The 25,042-nt window shown below is 38.8% G+C and overlaps 1 protein-coding gene across 2 annotated transcripts; it reads left to right on the top strand.

Annotated features, from left to right (window-relative positions):
• The first annotated feature begins 1,533 nt into the window (after positions 1–1,533).
• Positions 1,534–23,751, top strand: MLF1 (myeloid leukemia factor 1). Of its 2 annotated transcripts, XM_044434595.1 has the most exons (8): positions 1,534–1,662; positions 6,963–7,116; positions 12,374–12,418; positions 15,495–15,581; positions 18,679–18,807; positions 20,136–20,295; positions 21,004–21,136; positions 21,604–23,751. In XM_044434595.1, the coding sequence occupies exons 1-8, from the start codon at positions 1,616–1,618 to the stop codon at positions 21,713–21,715; spliced, it is 867 nt and encodes a 288-aa protein (XP_044290530.1). In that variant the 5' UTR covers positions 1,534–1,615; the 3' UTR covers positions 21,716–23,751. The 2 variants fall into 2 exon arrangements, with proteins under 2 accessions (XP_044290530.1, XP_044290531.1); XM_044434596.1 differs by lacking the exon at positions 12,374–12,418.
• Positions 23,752–25,042: the final 1,291 nt, after the last annotated feature.

Genomic DNA, 25,042 nt, shown 5'->3' with positions numbered 1-25,042 from the left:
ATTAAATTCAGGACTCCAACACAATGGCATCTGCCAGCCACAAACCAGCAAGATTAAGTCTTTTGAGAGGCAGTGGGGAAAGAACAGTGACCTGGCTTTAGGGACCTGGCGACCCTATGAAAGCATGCCCTCCATTATGGCCTGCCCTTGCAAAACATAGGATGCCTTCTGCCTTCCACATTCCCTACCATTATTCTTCTGTGAAAATCAGTCAGAGGTAAATGAAATTCAAAGAATGCAGACTGTGACAATTATATTAAAGCTCAAGGGTGAAATTGTCTGCAGGGTTTGACAGAAAACAGCCCTACGATTTCCTACAAGCCCCAGCCAGCATGACTGAAGATATGCTCGCAGGTATAAGATTTTTTGTCTAAACATGCCATGGATTGCACAGCAAGTAAGTAGAGCAGGACAATGTTGCTGACAAGGCAAACATCCTAAGCATTGTGAAGTTGAAAAGTGGACTTCTATCGACTTCACAGGATGACCTGGCGAGAGAGAAAAGTGTTGTGGAAAAGAGAGAGAAATGTCTGCATTTTCTCCACTCCGTGCATAATCTTAAACGCTTCCATCCTGTCTCCCTATATTCGCCTTTCTTCTAAGCTGAACATTCCCAGTCGCTGTGACTGCTCCCCATTTGATAATTTTCGTTGCCCCTTTCTGTATTTTCTTCCAATTCAGTAATGTCCTTATTCACCAGAAGGCATTCAAACAAATGCCTCAAAGAAACAAGAGGATCACTTACTTAGGATCATTTAACAAAGATTTTTGAAGGTGTGCAGTTTTGTTTCTTAATTTTACACTTGTTAGACTATGGACGTTGCTTAATGCAAAGACAAAAGTAGCATTGACAGTTGCATCTCCGCGCACACCTTTGAGAGTCGTCCTCACAGAATAATAGGATGGAAAGGGGCCAGTAAGACCATCAACTCCAAGCCTTGAACAGGAAAAGAGTGCGTGTTTTTAAAACAAAATAATGCATTATGCCAGATGAAGATTTAATGTATGCTTTTAATGCTATTTTAAAGCTAGTTTGGCTTGTCTTTTTATAAAGCCGCCCTGCCTGCCCTTTACAGGTGCAGTAATACTGTATCTTAATAAATTGCCAACCCGAGAGGTGTTGACTGCGCGACTTCTCACTGCGCAGCCGGTGCTTTGATCCCACGCCAACTGCGGGTTTGATCCGGATTCCTACCCTTTCGTTGCGTGTCAGCGGTACTTTTTGGTGGCTTCTCCTTTCGCAGTCCTTTCTGCTGCTGCTTCTCTCGCCTTCTCACTCTCTGCCATTTCCCCGCAGGACGGGGTGCGGCGCGTGGGTAAGTGGATGCGAGAGAACTGCAGCCGCAAACAGAAACTACGGCACAAACTGGAGCAGAGCGGGAGGCCCGGGCCGGTTGCCATAGCAGCAGCCCCGCCCCATTGTCGCCCTCCGCCATGTTGGATGCGTCCCAGAGCCAATGGCGAGGGAGAAGCGCAGATTCTGGGGGAGGGACGGGGCGGGGAGAGGCGGGGGCGGCTCGGCGCTGGGGCTTTTCTCGGGGGGAAGCGGCAACGAACGGTGCCCGACGAGACCCGGGACGAAGCTGTAGCCGCGAAAGAAGCCGAAGCCGTCGCCATGTTCGGGGGGCTGTCCAGGATGTTTGAGGACGACCCTTTCTTTCGGTGAGGGGGGCGGGGAGGGAGATGGGCCGCTTGGGGACCCCCTTGGCGAGGAGTTTAGGAAAAGGGAGCGCTCGATCGCCCTCGCAGACGCAGCCCCTCAGAGTCGGCGGTGGCGTCGGCGGTGGGGCGGAGAGGAGACTCGAACGAACCCCCTTCTATCCTTTAACCAAGGACCGATCTTTGCATCCCTGTTCACATTTCAGTAGGTCTCTTTCTCACCTGCTGAATGTGTCCTGTTGTTATTTTCCTGTTAGTCTGCCGGAGTGAAATCAGCGAAGCATGGGGTGTTTTAAAGACGCAGGTGCTTGTCAGTGGCAGAAGTCATCAAGTGTTTATTTATTTATTTAAAACATTTCTATGCCGCCCCATTCGCCGAAGCCTCGGGGCGGCTCACAACATAAACGAGGTGTTGCCCTCGGTTGGCTGGCATGTCCATGGTTTTGGGGTGGAGAAGGCGGTAGGGTGATCCTGCGGTTTGACTTGCCAACTGGGGATGACATTGACCCATCTGATGCAGCAGCCTCTAGTCCATGAACGCTTATGCCTAAGACGCAGGTTCGCTTTTGTAATATACGCGTATGCTCCTTCTCCTAGTATATGAAGGTGCTGCCTTTCCATAGTCTTTGGACCTCAGCATTCCTAGTCTTTTCCTGAATCTAAGTGTGCATCTGAAAACGGGATAGGTATGCCAGCTGAGGATAACACTCAGTGCACGTGATGAAGAGAGCTCTAATATATGAACGCTTTTGCTACAATACATGCATTAATGAGATACCACCAGTAGATCAGTTGTAACAAATGAACAGGGATACCCTTCTGGAATCTTCCCAGGGTTCTGGAACTGTGCCACTGGCCTCCTTAGGAAGCATGACTGGAGTCTGCCCTTGCTGCAGTATGACAGTATTTTGCTTTAGGTTCTTCCCGCTGGCTCATCCCAACTAACATTTGTTATAAACAGTGGAGTTCTCACACCTGATCACAGAAAAAGGTGTTCAGCCCTGTCTTCACCAAGTACTGAAAATACATATTTATAACTTGCTATCATATTTATCACTTACAAGAAAATGTCAGTTTATTTCATGGATCTTAAAGGACACTTTTAAAAGGTTTTTTTTAAACAGGGATAAGTATTTTGTATTTTAAGTTTGCAGTACAAGAATTAACGTGTACACCTTATTTTTCTAAAATTAAATAGTGTAAGGTTCCTATGGCTTCTTCACTTCTACAATACAAGGCCCAATTATGTACAATTGGAGGGGGGCAGAGAACTGTAGGTACACGGATAGAAAAATGCTTACATAAAGGGGGCATTTTTTCAGGGAACTGCAGTTTGAAAGTGCAATTAATAGTTATCTTAACTGTTGCTGTTTAGTTGGTGTATTTATGTTGGATAACTGCTGAAAACTAGAAGGAAAACATTAATTTGATACACTGCCCTATCGCAACTGTATTTGCAAAAAAAAAAAAAAAGCAAGGCAAGAGTTGCATTATAACTTAAAGTTATTCCTTGTAGCTTAACTTCTTCTAGCAATTTAGGCTAAAAGAGTTTGGGATTACTGCTTCTTGCTCACTTTTTTGCATATGCCTGGGATTGTATTTGATTAACTTAAATCCCTTTCTCCAACTTCAGACTTTAAATGCAAAGAGTAAGGATACAATCCTGTGCATGGTTAGACAGGAAAAAAGTCCTACAGCTCTTAGTATTCCCCAGCTACCTAGGATGGCTAGGGAATGCTGGAAGTTGTGGGACATTTTGTCTAATTATGCATAGAACCCCATATTTAGATAGTAATCATAAACATTAAGGTTTAAACCCCCTTGAATGCAATGTAATCTTTTTTACATGTAAACATGTATAGGATTGTACTGTATGCTCCCTTTCTTTAAAAAAATCATCTATAGGCGTAACTATAGAGCTCAGTGGCTCACTCCAGAATAAAAATAGAAGGATCAGGCTCCAAATTTTACACTTTAGCTTCTGAATTGTAACTCAAACCTAGGAAAGTAGGTTTTGGTTCTTTATATCCACTTAAGCATACTTAAGGTATTCCTTTTCAGAACCTTATATCAGATATGGCCATATACTTTTCTGTATTTGAGATCAGGTGGAAACAGGAATGTGTAGCTAGTTCCTTGCCTTTTATTTGTATGCCCTGTCTGGTTTAACCAGAGATGGATTTTTTTATTTACCATTTGAATGATGAACACCCTGAAAAAGAAAGTTGTATAATTAAATGGACTAACTTCTTATACCTATACACACTTAGAAGCTTTCATAGTTAGACTTGATTGTTATTCGGCATAGGTCTAACTTACCAGCTGTATACCAAGGTATGTGTTATGGTGAACTCCCCCAGTCAGTACATGCCTAGACTTAACTTTTGGTGTATCCCTCGTAAGCTAAAATATAGTACATGATGCCAGACATTTTGGAATCAGAACAGAATTTCTGAATTATTTTACTGTGTGTCAGCAACTATTTTAGGCTGCTCTTTTCACAAGCTTTTCAACGTTTATGTCAGCTTTGCAACCAACACCTACTCTTTTGAAATCCAGTGGCATTGATCCAAAAACCTGCATGCATAGGCAGGTTCTTTCCTTCGTGCTCAATTTTCCCACATTTGAACCAGATGCTTGTCTTTTTTGATGCCATGTAGGAATCCAAAAATGACTTGCTTCTACTTGAAAAATTAGAGCACAAATAAAGCAAAAGCACTGGTCCATATATATTCCACCCCTAGGAGTTACACAAACTTGTATCTAGGTAATGACTTATGTCAACAGAACAGGAGGGCACAATTTCCCCTTTCCATGCAACTCTCTGTTCACCTCCAGATCTGCTCCAAAAGATGGGGGACCTTCCAGAGCAGATTCAGGGGGGTAGGTGGAAGAGGAGGCAGAAGTCCTATTGCATAAGCAAAATTATGCTCACACAGTGCTAGATTCTGCAAACTGATGTGTTGGTGGATCAGAGCCAAAGTGTCCTGAGCCTTCAGTCGTACTACTAGTTTATTTTTTAGTCATTTGACTTTTATAAGAATTTTAGAGGACAAATTTAAAAGGCTATAGCCAGCACTCCCTAGGGTATTTTGGTAAAAATCTCTTACAGGATGTTTATTTTGGCATCTCAGTTGTTTGTGTTTGAACTGAAAATATATTTCAAGGGAGCAGGACTGTCATCCCCAAAGTAGACATGAGGGAGGACTGGTTAAGTAGAATTCACACTGTATTATGTGAGAAGGAATAAAGCTACTGAATGGGTGGAGAAAAAACTTTCATATGGACTGGAATGCATAAAGATAAGTTGTTTGCAAAGGAACTGCCAACATGTAAATGGATATCTGTTTAAACAAACAAACATCATATTGGTGGCGCTAGCGTAGCATAATAGCTAAGATACTGAGCAGTGAACCTAGAAGTGCTCAGTACAAATCTCAATTCAGCTATTTTTCTCCCCTCCATTAGGAGAAATTGCCCTTTATTCCCATTTTCTCTCTTCTGTTCTTTGACTAGTTAGTGATGTTTACATGTTTTCTGAATTCCTCGTGGCTGGTCTGGAAGGAGGAAGCAAGGCTTATCACTGCTTCATCTGAAGACAACTATTGATCATGTTCCCATATCACTTGAATCAAGGAGTCCTTACTTAATGTGTAGCCCATTTGATTCTACTTTGCTTCTCCTATTCATGAGTAAACAAAGCAAGTATAGCTTAGTGTTGTGCCTGCATGTGGGATTATGGTTTATTCTGTTCAAATAAGCCTGCATCCATAAACCATAAGCTAATATTCCTTTAATGTTGGCTTAGGATCCATAACACTAAGTTATGGATGCCTGCTTTGTTTGCCTGCTCTTGCAGGTGTGGGGAGCCAAGTGGGTGTGAACTGGCTGTATGTATGAGAGTGGGCCTTTTGCATATATAGGCTGTTTTGAATATATAAACAATGGTGGACATGTACCATGGCTTGTATCATGTAGTGAGGGTTTGGCAAAGGTTAAAAAAAAAAAACCCTCGGATAACCCTAGAAGAACCCTCAGATAACCCATGCTGCCTGGGTTCACACAAAGCATGCATCCACCACAACGTGCATAGTCGGAATAGCAGCCAGCACACATTGTAACCTACAATGCCTTATTGTTGCATGCAAAATAACTCCCCAGTTTAGTAGGCCAGGATTCCACACTTAAGCGACCTGTGAACTCTGTTATTGTCATAATAGGTAGTTGTGGAGGAGGAGGGTGTTTATTTTATATAGATCATGCAGTTGTCTATTGCAGTAGCCACAGTAGCTGACAATTGTCTGGTTTAGAAGCTCTTCAGAGTCTAAAAAAAGTAATTTCACTAGCAGTGAGTTCTATCTATTCTAGATGCTGCAAGCTAGGTCAAGTGGAGAGGATACTTCACCTTGGGATTAACTTTTAAAATAGTATGCTAATATGAAAGCTTCCTCCACCTCACAAGGAGAGATCTTGAATTGGCAAGCCAGAAATACTGTCTAGGATAAAATTGGTTTTATAAATGTCTCTCTGAGCAAGCAGCTGTTCCTGGGAAGCTCTGGTAGATCTCAGTCAAAGTCTTTCCTACTCCTGCCAAGTTTTTTTCCTGAATAGTGCAGACAGGTGCAGGAACAATTTCCTTTCTGCGAAAGGCAGTCCTGTGCATTTAGTGTCTGAAGAGTAGCCCGGTAATATTTTCACACAGTCTTCTGCTATAGCTAGTGTTTTGTATGAAACAAGCTGCCCTTTTCTGAAAAAGTTAATAATGCTACACTCTTCCCCCAAAATAAGCATATATAGGAGAACATGTATAGTGGAATGGGTGTTTTCTTTTTTAATTATGTATATTCGGTCTCCAAGGACAGAGCAAGATGCACTATTTCAGCAATGCCAGAATATACCAGTATAGAACTATTAGTATACTGTGATGAATAAGTTAAACTTTTGTAAAACTCCCAGAGACTTCTATTCAGTTTCCTTTGAAGGTAAGTAATCTTGTGTGTCTTCAGCAAGAGACTTTGAACGTCCATATCGCCCTGTCCTTGAAGGAAATAGTGCTCTGTTTCTTAGTGAGAATGCTTACTGTGGGTGTTCTTCCTTCTAGTTTCTTCTGGTGTAACTGTGAAATGTGTATCAGATTTAACTGAAAAACAGTATGTCTTTTACCACAAACACTGTGTTTCTGCCTCCAAGAGAGTGGTATCCTTTACAATTTTTAATGTAAAAGGAAGCTTGCCTGTGATCTAAATGCATAGCTAGAAATAAGCTGTTTCTCTCCCCCATCCCCATTTTAATATTGTCTTCAGGGAACCTTTTGGTGCACATAACGAACATCTACGGCGTTTCTTTTCTGAACCTTTTGGGCGAGATCCATTTCTTGCTATTAAAGATGGTGGGCACAGTAATGTACATCAGAGAGGACATCTGGATTCTGAAATTGCTTTGCGGGACAACCACAAGGTATGTATTCTCTTAATCTCTTGCATCTCATTACAACCTATTGTCACTATCAAGATATGATACTTCTCACTGAGATTTCTTTTTAGTTGCTATTCTTCTGATTATTTGTTGAACAAGTCAGCATACAGTTTCTTGCATGTATATCTGGAATAAGTATGTTTAAATACCTTTTAAATAGCCACCCAAGTACAGTTGAGACAGAGAGTCTAAATAACTGATCCGATTTTCTGAAAGTTTGTATCTGTTGGTTCATTGATCTTTAAATTTGCATTGTATTTTTTAAGTTAACATCCTTGCAATACTGCTGTGACACTGACTCTAATGACATGTTGATGAATTGGGACTTGATCCCATCATGGTTTGCACACTTACCTGGAAGTGAGTCCCATTGAATTCAAGGGAATTTACTTTATTTATTTATTACACTTATATACTGTCCCATAGCCCAAAGGGTGGTTTACAAATTGAGTAGACTTGTATAGGATTGCACTGGCACAGCAATTTCTTCCAGTTAGGTAGGTAAATTGATCGAGAATATAACAAACAATTTTCAAATATGAGGTTGCAATAATTTTTGGCTTTGCCCTATGTTAAACTTTGTTATGAGCATACACTCATAGTGATAAATTCATATTTTGGGGGGCAAAACATTCATCTGGAAATGGAGGGGGTAGAAATATAGTTGACTATGGAATTTCATATCTTACATGGATCAGAAATCTGGGTCCATCCTGCCTGCCTTTATTGGGAAGAGCTCAGAATGCAGTCCATGGTTCCATATTGAGTTTCTTGTGCAATTTTAATTTGATCTGAAATGGTTGTAATTATCTGTACATTATGTTGGTCAGATTCAATGGATCTCCAACCAACAGGACTCCTTCTGTGAACAGATGTTGACGGGCAGAAAAGGCAGTTCCCTTCTCTTTGCAGCCCTAGCCCTACATTACGCTGAAAAACGTCTTGAGAGAATTAGGGTACTATCTGGAGCAGATTTTGGAGGGGGCATGGGAGATGATAAATGGTAATTCTCTTCTGCAAATGGAGTTCTACTTACATTAAGTTTGATTATGCCCCATGTTAAAAAAAAATCTCATTAACTGAGACTGAACACCTTGTGCAGTCATACAGTTTTTCATAGGCTTACTTTTTTGGCAGTCAATTGGCAATGGTTATAAAGGGTATTTAAAAATAGAATGGTGCAGACTAATCCAAAAGTCAGTCCTTTCCCTTGGTAGAGGGAATGGAGGATTTACCTTGCTGTCTGCCAGGAGAGAGCAATGGAGGATTTATGTAGCTATCAAATTACCCATTTACAAACAGCCAGTGTAGTGTAGAGGTTAAGAGTGTGCACAGAACTCAGGAGTTCAGGGTTCTATTTTATTTATTTAGAAAATTCCTAGGCCGCCCCATTCACCGAAGCCTCGGGGTGGCTGACAAATAAATAAATTAAAATACATAAATAACAATATAAATTTCTAGTCTCTGCTCAGCCATGGAGCCAATTGGGTGACTTTGGGCTCTCAGCCCAACCTACTTTACGGGGTTCTTGTTGTGGAGATAAGATTGAGAGCAGGAGGGAGAAAATGACATAAGCCTCTTTGAGTTCATTGGAAAAAGCAGGATATAAATCTAATAAATAAACAGATAAAGTGCAGCTGTCTGGGTCAGTTTCTTGCAATAAAGAGAGTTTCTGTTAGCTGGAAACAATTGAAAATGTGCCTCATTCATCCTTGCAACATTGTGTACTTGTCAGACTTATTTTTCTTTTGTGCATGTTATATGATTGTTTTGATTATAAATTGTTTTGTATATTTCAGTGCTGTTTACTATATATACAATCATGATTTTTGTAATCTAAACAAATACAATTTTTATGTAGCTTTTGCAGGCCTTCTGTTTTGTGTTTATGATTATAGCTGATGGGGAACTGGTAAACTCTCCGTGAAATCACTAAAATTATATGTAGGGAATGTAGTTTATATCCAGAAAGTCACATTTTTAGCAATCAGAAAAGCCCTATCTAAATGTATTTTGAGACTGAGCAACGCATCAAAGTTGAGCAGTGTGACTGGCAGATAGAATTACCCAGCTGGAGGGTTTGTGCATTTAAGAAGTGGGGCTCCTGTAATGATCAGCTCTGCACCTGATTGCATTGTTAGTTCTTGGGTTACACAGTATGTATTACTGCATTCGTTTTAGAAGGAAATTGTATTGTGCAGCAGCTTGGAAACAATCAGGTTTTCAAACAGTGTTTAATTTCGTTTTTCTTTGTTTCTGAAACAACGGAAGATTGCTACTTTCAAAGATTGTAGTGCTTTTGCTTGTCATTGCATGATTACATTTATTGCCTTCAGATGGAATCAGGTCCATCGAAATGGGATGAACCTCTTCAGTAGAACATATGAGTAGCTAATACTCTAACTAGACTAGTCATGTGCAATGTTAATGTCCTTTCATTAAGAGATTAAATCTTAATGCTGTACAGCAAGGTGCCAATTAGAACAAGCTGGACTATTCAGGAGAAGCTCGTTGTTACTACTGCTTCTTTCAAAACCAGTTACTGTGGGTTTGGTGCATGGCAGCATTGTATTGTGGAGTAAATTGTCCATTTTAGTTGAGCCCAGGGAGGACTTTACAAGCACATGGCAGGAATTTTTTTAGCACTCCAAACTGTTACAGTTTAGTCACCGCTGGGCCAGCAAAATCAGCTTTTCAGTCTCTTGAATGGGAAGACACAGAAATGGGGATAAGAAGTGTGGGGATTGCAAGGGATAAATGGATCATGGGACTGAGAAAGTACAGCAGTAATAGGCCACAAATGGGCCGGGGCTGGTTTTATAAGTATGTTGGATTTGCAGTTCAACTGTAGAAAGCATTCCGTGTTTACTAAATAAGTTTAAAATAGCTGTTGTAAAATACTATTCCAAGTGATAGTTGCATATAACTATACCTTTCATCCATGCTTTTGGAAATTCAAATTTATATTTAGACTTCTCAATAATTTTTCCACTCAGAGATATTCAAGCCCAATTGGCTGAATTCTGAAAGTAACTGCATTAGATGGTGTTCAGAGTGTCATCTATTTATATATGTGTGCACTAGAAAATAATTTCTTTGCTGTGGATTTATAAGTCGAACTATTTTGTAGATGATGATAGATTTATTTAGAATTTCTTTGCAATTACCTTTGAAAGTGCTGACATGGGAGAGATGATTTGGTTTATCAACAGGGCTCTGAATATTTTAGGGAAGCTGTATGTATTTCATTGCTTATTCCATGTAATCTCTTGCTTTTACATTAAATAATTGTTTGTGTATGGACTGGCCACATTGCTCTTTTTTGTGATTTGTAATTTCAGCTCTTTATGGTTTCATTATTAAAATGTATATGTTAAGTAGGAACAGATTTGTTCATTTTAATTAACATCTCTTCTTCTGAGTTGGCTAATATTGACAACAGATATGTAGAACATAATGCTTAGGAAAGATATAGCATGAAATGAGGCACATGAGTGAGGGGAGCTAAATCTTGCCCCCTCCTCTGCCTTACTTGTTTGTAGCCTCTTGTGCCAGACCTGGATCATTAAGAGACGGTAAGTTCATCTCATAACCCTTTTGTAGGCAGAATTAGACACATGCCCATCTCCTGCTTTTTATTTGAATAGCATGAATATGTAAGTAACATATGAGTACAAGCAAATGTTGCAATTGGTCACCTCTTTCTTTTATGCTGTTATGTTTACACTTAAGGAGTTTTATTTTTTCAGATTTCATCTAGTCAGTATAAATCCTTAGTTCACAGTGGTAGGCAGCAATTCTTACAAGCTAATATTTTTCTTTCAGGCAATGAGCTGTTCCTTAATGCCTTTTGGCAGTTTTGGTGGCATGGTTAGTATACTAAAGAAAATAAAACTTTTATCTTTTGGTGATATGGGGATACCTTCTTTCTACATTTTAATCTTTACACTATAGTATTACAGCAACAATTTTACATGAACTGATACTTCTCTTTCAGGCAACAAGTTTTCCCCTTATGCCTTTTGGCAGTTTTGGTCACATGGTCAGTATACTCAAGAAATGCTGATAGCTAACATTTCATGATATGGTCATATTGTCATTATGCAGACCTGTCCATACTAGTATTCCTATCATATTCTATTTCTGGTTTTGGTTCTTCTCTTTCTAGGAACAAATCTTAAAATGTTGCTCCTGCATACCTGTTCATCTTCCTTCCTGTAGGATCATATTTGGCTGATATTATGCTAACATAAACTTAATGCCAGCAGTATTTCCTGGCACAACAGGTTCTCATCACATCAGCTGACACTACTGGCATTGTGCTAGAGACTGTGTCCGCTAATGCAATGTAATTTACATCAGCACTACTGCCAAATAGGATACTGCCCATAGTTTCTTCATTTTCTTGTGTGTGTGGTAACCAAATGATGGGCAGATTTCAGGCTTCTGAAGTCTACTTTGGTTTTTGACTGGGACCCTGAGCTCTGCCAACAGAAGCTTCGTGCTAATACTAGTTTTAAGCAGGTGGACATACACTAAGAATTAAGGGACTTGGTAAGGTGTTTCTCAGCACATGTGCAGCTCAAGGATTTGTTACTGGTATGAGTAACAAACTGAGAAATTCTTCCATACAAAATCTATCCCCAGTTTTCTCCCAAGCCTTCTTTTTTAGCAAGATGGGTGGTGGCAGCAGGAACCACGTCAGAAACCAGTATCACTCTCAGTGGATCCCAAACTATCTTCTACCTACTTCTCTGTTAACTGACACTGAATTTTCAGAGATGCACCTTGCTTTTGAGCTGAGAGACCTTAAAAAGGAAGTCAGTGCACTGTGGGATAATGAAATGGCTAAGTTAGCTTACAGCTGTTAGCTTACATACTGAAAAAATTGCAGACAGAAATGGATAAATTTTCTAGGTGAACATGTGGTCAAGTTTAAAAAATTGAGGGAGGCAGGTTGGCAAGGTTTCAGTAACTTAAAAAAAAAAAAAAAAAGAAGCACTGGATGATGAACAGCGAAAGGCACTTGTCCAAACCAATGGCACAAAAGCTTGAGGTTCTTGAAATGAAGATAGCATATGAAGTATAGGAAGTGAGGTTGGTTGGCAATATGGACAGAATCTCTTCATTATGCAGCATATTTCATGAAAGCTGCAGTCTGGATGCACCCTGCATGTATGCACTCTTTACGCCCTGGTATTAATGCTACAATTTATATGAGCTGATATTTCTCTTTCAGGCCATGAGTTTTCCTCTTATGCCATTTGGCTGTTTTGGTGGAATGGTTAGTATCTTAAAAACACAAGTTTCTAATTTTTGGTGATACTGGTATGCCCCTCCCCCTGTTTCTTCTACTAAAGCTAAGCTTTTTACAACTTGCTTTGTGAAATGCATTTTAGTGTTCTTTTTCCCCATTTTATGAAACATTTAAAAGTCCTAATTAAAATGACTGTGCAGATTGAAATACTAATGTAAAAGACTTTTTCTCACAACTTCCACAAGAATAAAAACCCAGTTAAAGTTTCAGTAGTGTTTGCAATATTATTTCTGTATTAATTGATAAACTCTGCTTCAGCTCATTATATCATGTTTAGTTAATACTGTGATCCAGATGAGAGGGCTGTAATGTTGTGTCCCTCATGCTATTTCATCTTCTTATCACTGCCGTAATTGTTGCTGTGTATCACAGCATGTTATGCTTTAGAGCATCAGTTCTCAAACTGTGCTTTGTGGAACACTAGGGTTTCACAAAAGCCTTGTGGGGGTCCAGAGAAAAATCTCAAAAATTAAATTTAAAACAGATTTTAAAATGAAACTAGACGAGGCCAACTATTCTATTGTCAGTTGGCATCCAAGCAGCAAACAAGGAAATGCATGATATCATTTGGTTCCTAGGACTTTGTTGCAGAGTGTTGGGAATAATCAAAAGAATTCATTTGGGATATTACTTCATTCATTCACTATATTTCAAATATTTTCTCTTATTTCCAAACCTATGTTATGCAGAACACTCAGGTAATAGGAGCAGTTGAAAGAAAGAAGAATATTGTGGGATCACAACGCTTTGTAAAAATCAGAGATAGAATTAGGGTTCTGTGGGAAAACAAATGTCTTCAGAAGACTGCATGACCAAAAAAGTTTGGAAACTGCTGCTTTACAAGATAGCGCTATAGTGAGCAGGTAACTGGTAATGTTTAAGTCTAGACATGCCCCCCCCCCCCGCCTGTAAAAGATTGTAGGTACATTTGGCCATCTGAAGCACTTTACACATGGTTTTAACAAAATAAATGTGTTATTGTTACTTGAAGGTAGTGTCATGGAGATACTTGCATTTCCCCAGAATTCATAGCTGTTTGCTATGAAAATATTTAAATTATTTGTTCATGTCCTGCCTTTCTTTTTTGGTTCAAAGTCCCTTTCCTGCTCTCCAGCTAGCATGCCTATTGCAAGTGCTGAGTAAGTGTGGCTGTCACGATACCTTTAGTGATGACCCAGATTTGTCTTCCTGTGTCTGCTTGCAAATCTCCTGTAACAAATCCTTGTGGTCTTCAAATAATTTTCCCATTCAAAAAATACATGCTGGCCAAATTCTCATGACACCACAACCTACCCTATGAATAAGATATGCAATGGGTTTTTTTAATGCTGTGGTCTTCTTTTTAGTGATTATTCCAGAATTAACCTAATCAGCTTTAGGATAATGAAAGTAAAACTGCCTCTTTTCCACAAGCCATTGCATGAGGATACCATCTGGTGCCTTTTAACTGGGCACCATTCTCTTTTGTGCAGTTGGGATACACACTGAAGACTGCATAAGGCCTTCTACTTGCATCTTTGACTCATGATTCTTGAAATGTTGGTGACCTCATACTCTAGGTTAAAACATTGTTCCAGTGCTTTTCATCCAGATTTGGGGATGGGGAACAAGTCACCATTTGCTGTTCTGCCTTGAGTAGCAAACTGTCCTGGGCCAGCCCTCTTGAATTGCAGTCTCCCTGGTTATACCTTGCCTTTCTTTTTGCCACCTCAGAAATGTCAAATTGTGTGGCAATCTAAGCACAGAAAAATATACTATGCAAAGCAAATGTTTATATACTTCTCTAATTTCTGCACAAAAGCTGGGTTTTATTTGCAATTATTTGGGCAGAATAGGAAGGGTTGGCAGATGGTGTGTGTGTGCATGTGTACAATTATACCCTGCATTAAAACTATCTGTGAATTCACTGGGCTTCCTATAAAGGCTTTTGCATTCTTCTGCTAATGTTCTGTGTGTATCTTGTGGTGGTAACCCATGAGTTGGAATGCTTGTGACAAATGGTATCTATGTAAACGGAAGCCTTGGTTACTGAAAATTCATAATAGACTTTGGAACTAAGTCAACAGTTTGTCATACAAGTCTGCTTGCAGAACTCTCTCATCAGAACTTACCCTCTTTAACAGCAAGTGAAATTTTATTCCTAAATCACAAATAATAAATCACAGAAGGGAATCTGAATTACGGATACTTTCACTAAGTCATAAATTGCTGACCTAGCCTAGTCATCTAAATAATCTCTGCTAAAGGGTACAGCTTTTATGAGCATTCAACTCTAACCTTGAGACTATGCTGTAAAAGAGAGGACTCTATTTTGTCCCAACATTAATACTAATAATAATGATTCATAAAAGGCAGAATAATAATAATAGTGATTCATAAAAGGGAGAAGCATAAACATGTTTTTGCTGAATAACAACTTCTGATCTCTCAACCTGAGGAGGAAACATGCCTGCTTTCTTTCACATGATGATATAGACTGGCTTTTGTTTTGCTGGTGATAGAAATATACTGTTGTTAGTGTGCAGTAGAAGTTGAAAAATGCTTAATAACCACAGGGAGCTACTGTGAAAACAAAGGAAATGTCACTCTGGAGAAGAGTGTCCTAACCTTTTCTTGCAATTTTAATTGTCTCACCCTAGCTATTAGTTTTATAGAGAGTGGGGGGAAACCAAACCCAAAATCTTCTGCCTGATGCCTTGCTTAGTTCTCAATTCTGCACAGAAAGAGTTTTAAAGAAGCTGATGACAATACAAAAATGCTTTGTCTGAGAGAGCCCAACAACTGTCATTTACCACCTCCCACACTTCAAGGCTTGTTGTTGCTTTGCCCTTTAATCACTATCTTTTTACCCTGATGCTTTTGCTTGCTTTTTGCATTTGCTTTTTGTTTAATTGGGATATTTAAGCTGCTGCTTTCTCAATCTTCTGGTACACTCTACCAAAATGTAAATATTTGTATGTATGTATATAACTAAAGGTATGTGACAAGGTATATGTCAGATGTATTATTGTTTCTCTCTAATGTTTTCCCCTTTCTTCTGCAGAACATGGATTTCAGGGATCCTTTCTCAGCAATGGATAGAATGATGTCAAACATGAGAAACAGCATGGTGGAATTGCAAAGAAATTTTGTAAGTTGGAGTTTAGTTAATTTTGAACTAAAAACTGCAACAACATTAAAGTAATAGGGAGAAGAGAAAAGGTCAGAGAATACAGTGGTACCTTAGCTCACAAATACCTCAGTTCACAACCAAATCAGGTTGTGAACAGAAATTTCAGGAAAAATTTTCCTCAGGTCACAAACTCTGCATCAGGTGATGATTACGATTGCGCTTGTCTTCCCTGCACAGGCGCAATTGTGCTTGGGGTGGGGGGAGATGGCCATGATCACGCCCGTCTCCCCGAGCACGCCCACTATCACACCCGTTTCCCCCCCCAGCGCACCCGCGATTGCTCCCATCTCCCCCCCCCCGCCGACCATGCCTGCGATCGTGCCCGTCTTCCCTATGATTAAAAAAAATATTTACAGAATGGATTAACCTTATTTACATTAAACCTTATGGGGAAATTTGACTTGGCTCATGACCAATTTGGGGCACGGCCAGAGTCGTGGAACCAATTAAGTTCGTGAGCCAAGGTACCACTGTATAAAATATAAAATATTGAAAGGTAACTGTGAGAATTCAGTGTAGAAATGTTAGCAGAACATTGTAAATGAGTATATTCAATTTCCAAAATTTTGAAGCTTTGGAGAACAGGAAGGCTGTTTCTTCCCTACTCTTTTTGGAGGGCAGAGGTAGAATTTTCAGAAAAATTGAAAAACACTAACCACCTAATACTTTTTAAAGTGTTTTTTATATATCCAAAGTCACTTGTTTATTTTAGGAAAGTAAAATATATTGTACATTACTTGGTTTGCTCCTACACTGGGCTGGTCTTCCCATGAGGTGGGGTGAATTTCCCACCCTTTGGGAAAGGTAAAGGATTGTAACTCTGCCCTTTATCAAGTTGTCCATAAAGGATGACTTATAAATGTTTTAAATAGATAGATAGTCCATGAAATATTTGAAGCATCCTAGGGGGTCAGAAGCCAGAAGAGCTGGAAGCAGAGAAAGACTTGTATGCAAAATCTGTTGGTGGTGTGAGAAATTGGCTCTGGTGTAGTTTAAAGAAATGTGGTCTGAAGTAAAGGTACTGAGAGCTTATTTCACTGAGGAAGACTTTTTCCCCTATTAGGAATTATAACCAAGCCTATTTAATTTAAGGATGCTTTAAAAATCTCAACTTGTGTTTTGAAGAGTGACATTTTCTTCTCTTTTGTAAAAAAAATCCCATGAATTTGGTGCTACATGTCATCAAGTCATCTCTGACTTAGGGCAACCCTATGAATGAATGCCCTCCAAAACGTTTTGCCTTGACAGCCCTGCATAGCTCTTGTAAAATCCTTTATGGAATCAATTCATCTTGTATTTGATTTTCCTCCTCTTCCGGTTCTGACTTTCTGCTCTCTTCTGCTGATGTATTCATTAGTCCTTATGAGGGTGGATGCATCTTAGACTCTTGTCTCAGCTTTGACCTTTCCACCTTGGGTCACTCTGCCAGGAGATCATACAGTGAGAGAGTCTGGCCTTGTTCTGCATTACTCGTAGATTCTCTGACCCTCTCAGACTGCCTCACAAGGTTAGGGTGTGCATCCCAGAGCGGGTAAACCCTGTAATGCAACAACCCCATGAGTGAATAGCTTGATTTTTGTTCCTAGTCATAGAAACATAGAAATAAAGCGAGTCAGAACGGGCCTGCCAGGCCATCTAATCTGACCCCTGGCCCTAGCCAGGTCCACTCATGACATGCCTATCATGTGCATGTCTAGCCTATCCTTGATAGAAACATAGAATGGTGTCATGTCATAAGAACCATGCTGATAAGATGCTTTTAGGTATAAAAGTATTTTTTGGCAGGTTTTATAGTTGGCTGCTTACCCTGACAGTGAGGTTTGATTGGTAACTTTAGTAAAACCTATGGCAATGAGTTCCATAGACCCAAGATCTAACTTTTAAAGGTGTGTGTGTGGGGCGGGGGGGGGGGGGGGGGGGAGGAAATGGTGAGATAGCACACAGTCTGCCTTTGCATGTGTTGGCAATGGTGGCATAATGTGCAGTGTTTCTCTTGCATGTGGCTTTTAAAACTACATGCATTGACTGATGCAGCATGTAACTCAAACAATTCCAGAAACAAGACAAAATCCAAATTGTCAGGAATGCACATCTTTTGCATGTATTAGGATAGTTACTCTACTCTAATCATGTGTTCTGAAACTGAGTAGAAGCTGAAACATCCTTAAATGTCTTTCAGTAAAAGATACTTCAGATCAATAATATTAATAAGGAATGCAGGAAATAACTATGCCAGGAATTGAACAACATGGATTAAAAAAAAAAAAAACCTCTCATCACCTCAAAATTTCCAGATATTTTGCATCACTAATTTTTCCTATAGTAAATTTCTCTTATGTAGTTTGTAGAAATCAATTTGGGAACAATATTGTTGGATAGCAATGTAACCTCCTATTTCATTCATTCAAGAATTAAGTATTTAATAATCCAAAATAGTTAAATTTTCCATTTTGGGTGGGGGAAATGCCTTGGAATCTTCTCTCTGAATCGTTCTATTTTAAACTGTGCAATTATCTTTGAATTGTCTACATTTTAGGGGATTTGTTTTACAGGAATGAGTTGGAATATTTATGCATACAATCTGTTGGAATCATTTTCACAAATTATCTTACTGTCTTCTCCCATCCCCTCATCTTGCAAGTAATTGCTGCTTGGCAGGTGAACACATGTCTCTGTCCCTGTCACATGAAAAGCTTACAAATGTTAATAACTGGTCTGTGCATAGCTATGGTAGTCTTTGGTTGTTTATAGGAAAGAGGGGACTTGCTTTTGTAAAATGTCCCTTTTTAGTAATTCCTTCACTCAGCACAAAGCCTTTTCTTGCATGCAATATATTCCATCCTGAGTTCTTTTCTTAAGTAGTGGCTCCATTGCTTACCATTCTAAACACTTTGCTGGCCTGGATTTTGGGGCAACCATGTTGCAGTGAGTTACATTTCCATGAGATTTAATTTTTCAATGTCTAAAGGAACTTAATACATACCATTAAATCTTGGCTTCCATTATATCTTCTATTGGTGATTTTTACTCTGTTTTAAATTATGTTTGATCCCAGGATAAAATGGCTGTTGATCCAAATGCCCACTCATTCAGTTCTTCCTCAGTGATGACCTATTCCAAGAAGGGCGATGAACCTCCTAAGGTTTTCCAGGCTTCAGCTCAGACGCGTGTAGCTCCAGGAGGAGTAAGTTAATCTTTTGGGGTTCCTCCACTTGAGATGGATCAATTTTGTAAGGCATGATTAGCCAATAATGCATAGTGACCATAAACTCACAAATGTTCGTGTTTGATTTGGTGAGTAATTTGCAGTTTAGAAAACAGGCACATTTCTAATTCTAGTTTATAATGCTATTTTGTCAAGCAGGTCCAAAACATAATGTGCTGTGATTTGGATGTAATGGCACATAATACCATTTTTTAATTCAAGAAGTAAGTGGGAAAGTGAGCGCAGGAAAGAGTGGCTGTGCAAGCACAGGGTTCATCTCAAAATATCTTTTGGTAAATCAATAAAGTGAATGGTTTTCAACCTATTCATTTTTGAAATTAAATGAAATGTTGGCATACTTAAGCAGATAAATTATTAAAATCTGGGTGTGAAAGTACACACAGTCCTACCCTAAAATGCTGCAAATAATTGGCAGTAGCACAAAATAGCTGCCTTGATTTATCTGCTCACATCAAGTGTTAAAAGATGAAGCTTGACTTTTAAGTGCTTACATAATGCTTAGGATGCCCTTTCTTTGGCTTCCCCACAGCTGTTGCATCTAATTTTGCTAAGAAATTTAAATTTGAATTTGAACCCTGAAGTCAGGTTCATGAAAGATTATATGTAAGCAGGAGAAGACTGTTGAAAATAACCCACCACAGATCACTTCAGTTTTGTACTTGGTTATCAAAAGCTTCTAATAATATACTTATGAGCACACCGATAAGCAGTAGCCAAGGTTTTCAAGTTGGTTAGCATGACACACTAATGGTGTCTCTTTCATGTTGCAAATACCAGAACACTTATCTCTATAGCTGAAAGCGCCATTCTTAGACTATATTTAGATTAGGCTTTGGTAGTTTTTGAAACCATTCTAACAGAATGTTGTTGAGACCTCAAGATGGTGGAAAAAGATTTTCTTTGTGTATGAATCACAGACATACATGTTGTGGCCTGACCAAAATTCAAAGAAGTACATTCAGGAGAGAAAATTGGGCAAACAGTTAGTTCGCTGCTTGCTGGTTTTTATTGCTCCTAAAGAGTCCAACTGCTTCGTTAATGGAAAAACCACTTTTCAAAGGTGGAAGCTACTGCAGTAGAAATAGCAGGGTGTAATCCACTTGTGTACATGATCCTAATCTGCACTCAGATGTTAGTGCCTTGTTCTGTGCTTTGCACTCTTCTTTCCTCTTGTGCTGCATTTACAGTTAAGGCATAATCTTGTGAAAGGTTGGTTCAAAAGGAATATCCAAAAAACTGGTCAAATAGCTTTTTTCTTTGTGGTAAATAATGTTGTTTTAATGCAGATTAAAGAAACTAGGAAAGCACTCAAAGACTCTGAAAGTGGACTCGAAAAAATGTCTATTGGTCATCACATTCAAGATCGTGCTCATATTGTCCAGAAGGCAAAGAACAACAAAACTGGTGATGAAGAAATTAATCAGGAATTTGTCAATTTAGATGAAGGTAAGAAGCCTTTGGTGACATCATTTTTATATACACAGAAAACTATAGTGTTGTGTTAATCACATATCTCCCTTTTTCTTCTTGTAAGGAACCAAGGTGGCTTCTCTTGTCATCCCCCTTTCCATTTTATGCTTATAACAACCTTTTGAGGTTGTTAGGCCAAGAGTCAGTGACCTGGTTTAGATAGCATGACAGCCCATTATGTGAGGTGCTGTGGTGTGTGCCCGTCACCTTTAGACATTTGCAAGCTCCGGCTGGAGGTTGCCTTGGCTTATCATGTCATCCAATCCCAGTTTTGTGTTTTTTTGGGGGGGGGGTGCTAAACAAACTTTGTATGATACACAGACAGAAGGTTGTGCAAAGGTTGTTTAATGCTCAAATAAGCCCCACTAACCAGGTTTCAACAACATGACAAGCTATGACAACCCTTGCTGGACACCACAGCCCCTCATGGATAGACTGACCCATGATGTGCTGCTGTGTTGTGCAAACTGGCTGAGAGATATCCAGAGGCTTAATAGCCAAGTGAGAACTAAAATCCAGAACTCCCAAGACCCCATTCAGCCCTCTAACAATAATGACACTTCATTAACTGTACTAATGTTACAAATTATTCTGCGTGATTTTTTAAAAATATAGCAGCTTTAAAGATTAACTGCTTTGACCTCCTCAAGTAATGGTATTCTTGCTTTAAAACTTGTTACACAGCTGAAGCTAATGCATTTGATGAACAATGGCAGAAGGAAATTCTGAGATTCAACACCACTGGAGGAAGAAACAATATAAACACCTCAAGACTCAGAAGTATCCGTCATGTAAGCAAGGAAGATGCAGTCAGAAGGTATGTATCATTGTTATCCCTACTGCATGGCTTTAGAGGAATACATTCTCAAATATATTTGCATGCCTTTAGCTACTGATATGCAAATACATTGCTTTTTCAAGAGAATTGTCCTAAGTGATCTGGTGTTGGGACCATTCTTGCTTGCAAGGAAGCTTATGTTGTGGTTGGATTAGTAGCTCTATCTAGCCTTCAGCCCAGTTTCAGTTTAAACAGCCTGCAAAAATAGAGTCTATGGAAAAATAGATTCTAATGGCTTGACTCTCAATACATAAATAGATTAAGATGAACATACATTGTTTCTGTGCACTATAGCACAGCTTTGACTTACTGATGCTTTAGAGACATCAGCCACTCGTGACCAACATTCTTGTTTTTTAGCAGATAGTTAAAAAGTTTATTGCGCAACATGCTTTCCATAAAAACCTTAACCATGGAGTATCTCCTCTTTCTGATTACTGTTTCAGGGAGAAGACCCACCCAAGAATAGCCATAGAGGAACCCAGAAGGTCTACATCTTCTGTAGAGAAGCTCAGTGTCAAGGGATCACACGTTCCTCTCAAAAGCAGCAAAAAATAAATTGCTGTGTTGTGTTTCATATTAATCTGGCTCTTCTTTTGGGAGGACACAGTAATTCTGGATCAATTAATAAGACCAAGCTCTCTGTTCTTAGCACTAGTGATTTTGCTCTTTGACTACCGAATGTTTGTGACATCTCCAACTCCCTGGCAAGATTTAGTTTCAAGTGGTACTGGAAAAACACTGATAATGAAAAGCACTTTTATGGAGTTCTTGTTCTAGTGTGAGATAGAATACTAAAACATGTCATTTTTATTAACACCACAAGCTCCTGTAGCTGTGGAACCAAAAGTATCATTGCAACTACATGTGCATGGTTTCAAAGGAGTACTGTTCATAACCTGCTGTTCATAACTCGAGCGACACTGTGGTGCTTCTGGTGAAGAGTCAGTCACAGTCTAGAGCACTGTAAAGAAATACCTATAGCTTTAAAGCAGTCTTTGAGTCTTGCAAAAAAAAGTAAAATTGCATAAATAAAACTGAATTTTGCCACTGTTCTCTCAATGTTGTGCATCTCTGAGTTCTTACTGCCCCCTAAATCATTCTTCATTCTGTTGCTTTGAAAAAATAATCCTGTATTTTAGATCTACCATATTCCTTGCATAGGTTAAATAGCACGTCACTAGGCCTTTCCCATAGAGCTCACTTTAACTGGTTTGTGGCTAACTATTCAGGCATTTGAGTTAGTGAGCAATTCAGAAATGTAATTCATTGCCACCTTTGTTCAAGATAAGCTGTTTCCAGATATTCCAATAATTAAACATAAGTTTAAAAACATACTGTGGACATAAAACATTAAGTGTTTTTATTGGTTTTTATTTAAATATTTCATCCATTTTTAATTAGTTTTGTATACAGTTTGTGATTAGGTAATGAAAGAGTAGTATATAGATATAAAAATAAAATGCTATATCTGATGGCTGTTCAGAATAAGTTACCAACTTAAATTGCCTAAATAGAACTCATAACATGTTCAGGTTTCTGGGTACTAAACAATATCAGTAATTTGAATGGTGGCATTTAGGTATTTGGGACTGCACTTTCTGATACCCTTTTGTGTCCTTCAAAGCATATTTTAATATTTTAACGTAACCCACTTAGGTCTGTCTGTTATGGTTTGCACTAAGTATTGTTTTCCCTGTATTTTTAATAAAGTAGTTTTCCTTCCAAAAATATATGTTTATTGCTAATAATTCATTTTAATTTGTAAAAAGTTTTAATTTTCATGAACTAATATATTCATTCTTAATTGGAAAATAAATGACCATCAAAACCCACATGACCATCAAAATTCTAGCTTGCAGTAAAAATGCACAAAATGACTTCAGGTGATTCAAAGCTGCATATCACAAGCATTTAAAACTGTCTTTAGTGCTCTGCTCTTTACCTTCATTGCTTTAGTTTCTTCATTTCTCTCTTGAAGATTTATTATTTAATTTCTCCTTTGTTTTCATTTATTTTTTTAATAGGAAAGTTATGGACTGCAGGTTCAAAAGGCTGTGGGCACTCTGATTTGGGGGGTATTTTGTCTTTTTAAAACCAGAAACTTGCAAAATATATTAACTGGCAAGGTTTACACATTTGCATTCATAGCAAAGATGCAGATTTGTTGGATATGTGTCTTCACTGTGAAATATTCATGATGTCCCATTCTTTTAATACACAGGGCTTTATCAAGCAGTTTTTTTAAAAAAAGGTTATATTCAATCTATAGTTGTACACTGTATGAAAGGTGCATTCCAGAGCATGTTTAGACCTAAACACCCATGCTTCCCAACATTGCTGTCTGAGGCATTTTGGGAGCTATAGGTCTTTTTAATGTCTGAATGTACATAGAATTGCACCATATGTGAATCTGTGGGTTCTGCAAGTTTAGTTCAAGCTTGGCAATTAAAACATTGCTCTTGTATAGGAATAGCCTTGAAAAAGTTTGAACTTCTGACAATTCATTGTCTATGTGTTAAAATGTCTTACAGGCTGTTAAATAGAAAAGGAGCTGTATAGTTGCTTCAATAAAATATCTCCATCAATTATAATTTCTCTAACATTTAATGTTATGCAGGGCAGAAATCTATATGTGTGCATATTTATCATGAATAAACATTTGGTAATCTTTAGTATTTCATCTGACAGTGTTGCATAATCAAATTCTCAAATCTAATGGAAAGTTCAAAAATAACACTGGCAACTTGGTTTGAAGAACTATTCAACATAACATCGGTAAATACTGTGCCTGTTCTCATAAAATTATGGTGGTCACTAGGGGTGACATGCACAATTTTACGCATGTTTAGACAGAAAAAAGTCCCACAACTCCCAGAATTCCCCAACCAGAGGATGCTGCACACTGTGGGATTTTTTTCCTGCCTAAACATACATGGAATTGTGCCTTAAGGCTGCTACTTGGGAGTAAGTCTCACTGAGCTTAATGAGGCTGACTTTTTTGTGGAAATAGTTTTATACTTTTAGTGTGTGTTCTCCTACGGAATAGACATTTAACACTGATACGAACCTCTACGGTCAGAAGTACATTACTGATCCCTGATCATCCTGGCAAGAGGAGGATATGTTGCTGTATTCTAAGACCACTGTCCATAGTCTGGCCAGGTCCTAGCTAACTCAAACTAGCAAAGGAGTTAGTTTCACAGATGCTACTAGCTGCTTGCCAAGGAACATGATTCTGTACTCTGCATATGGAAAGCACAGAGTTCTGGCATATATCCCTTGATTTATTCACTTCTTCCATTAAGATTACAGTTGGCATGTGATCAAGCCAAGGATTGCAATAGGCATAGATTCTGAAATTGCCACCTGTCCAGTGCACTTCCCTGTTTTTATATAGGGAACACTTAATGGGGTTTAAAGCACGTTTACAGGACAACAGGTGCTCTACATATGTCAGTGTTTCTCTTGTTCTGGCTAGGCTACCTCAATATGAGCAAAATCTAAAAAAAATTCCCTATTACCATGAAACAGCATTGCCATAAAAGTAAATTAGCATTTAGCAAACTCTTTGGCCCTTATGAATACAGGGTACAGTGCCAAGTTTTGTTGTATAACTAAGAGCTGCTAATCTGGTGCTGTTGCTAAGCAAGGCAGCTGTAAACAACTTTAGTTCACATTCTGCTTTGGCCAGTTCAAAGTACTGTGTAACTGAATCTGCTTTTCACAGATGGCAGTGATTGGGTACCGAAATTTGTGTTCCTCTATATGATCTGTACATGTGTTTATCTTACAAGTTTATTCAAGTTAACAGTTCTTTTAAGGAATTAGCAGATTGAGTTTGTTTTCAGTACAGACAGTACTTGGCAAATCTGTTTGTAATGC

This window comes from Varanus komodoensis, unplaced genomic scaffold (genome assembly GCF_004798865.1).
Source record: "Varanus komodoensis strain SLA01 unplaced genomic scaffold, ASM479886v1 scaffold28, whole genome shotgun sequence".
Lineage (NCBI taxonomy): Eukaryota > Metazoa > Chordata > Lepidosauria > Squamata > Varanidae > Varanus > Varanus komodoensis.
Note: the sequence above shows the minus strand (reverse complement) of the source record. Positions and strands in the feature narration are given on the sequence as shown.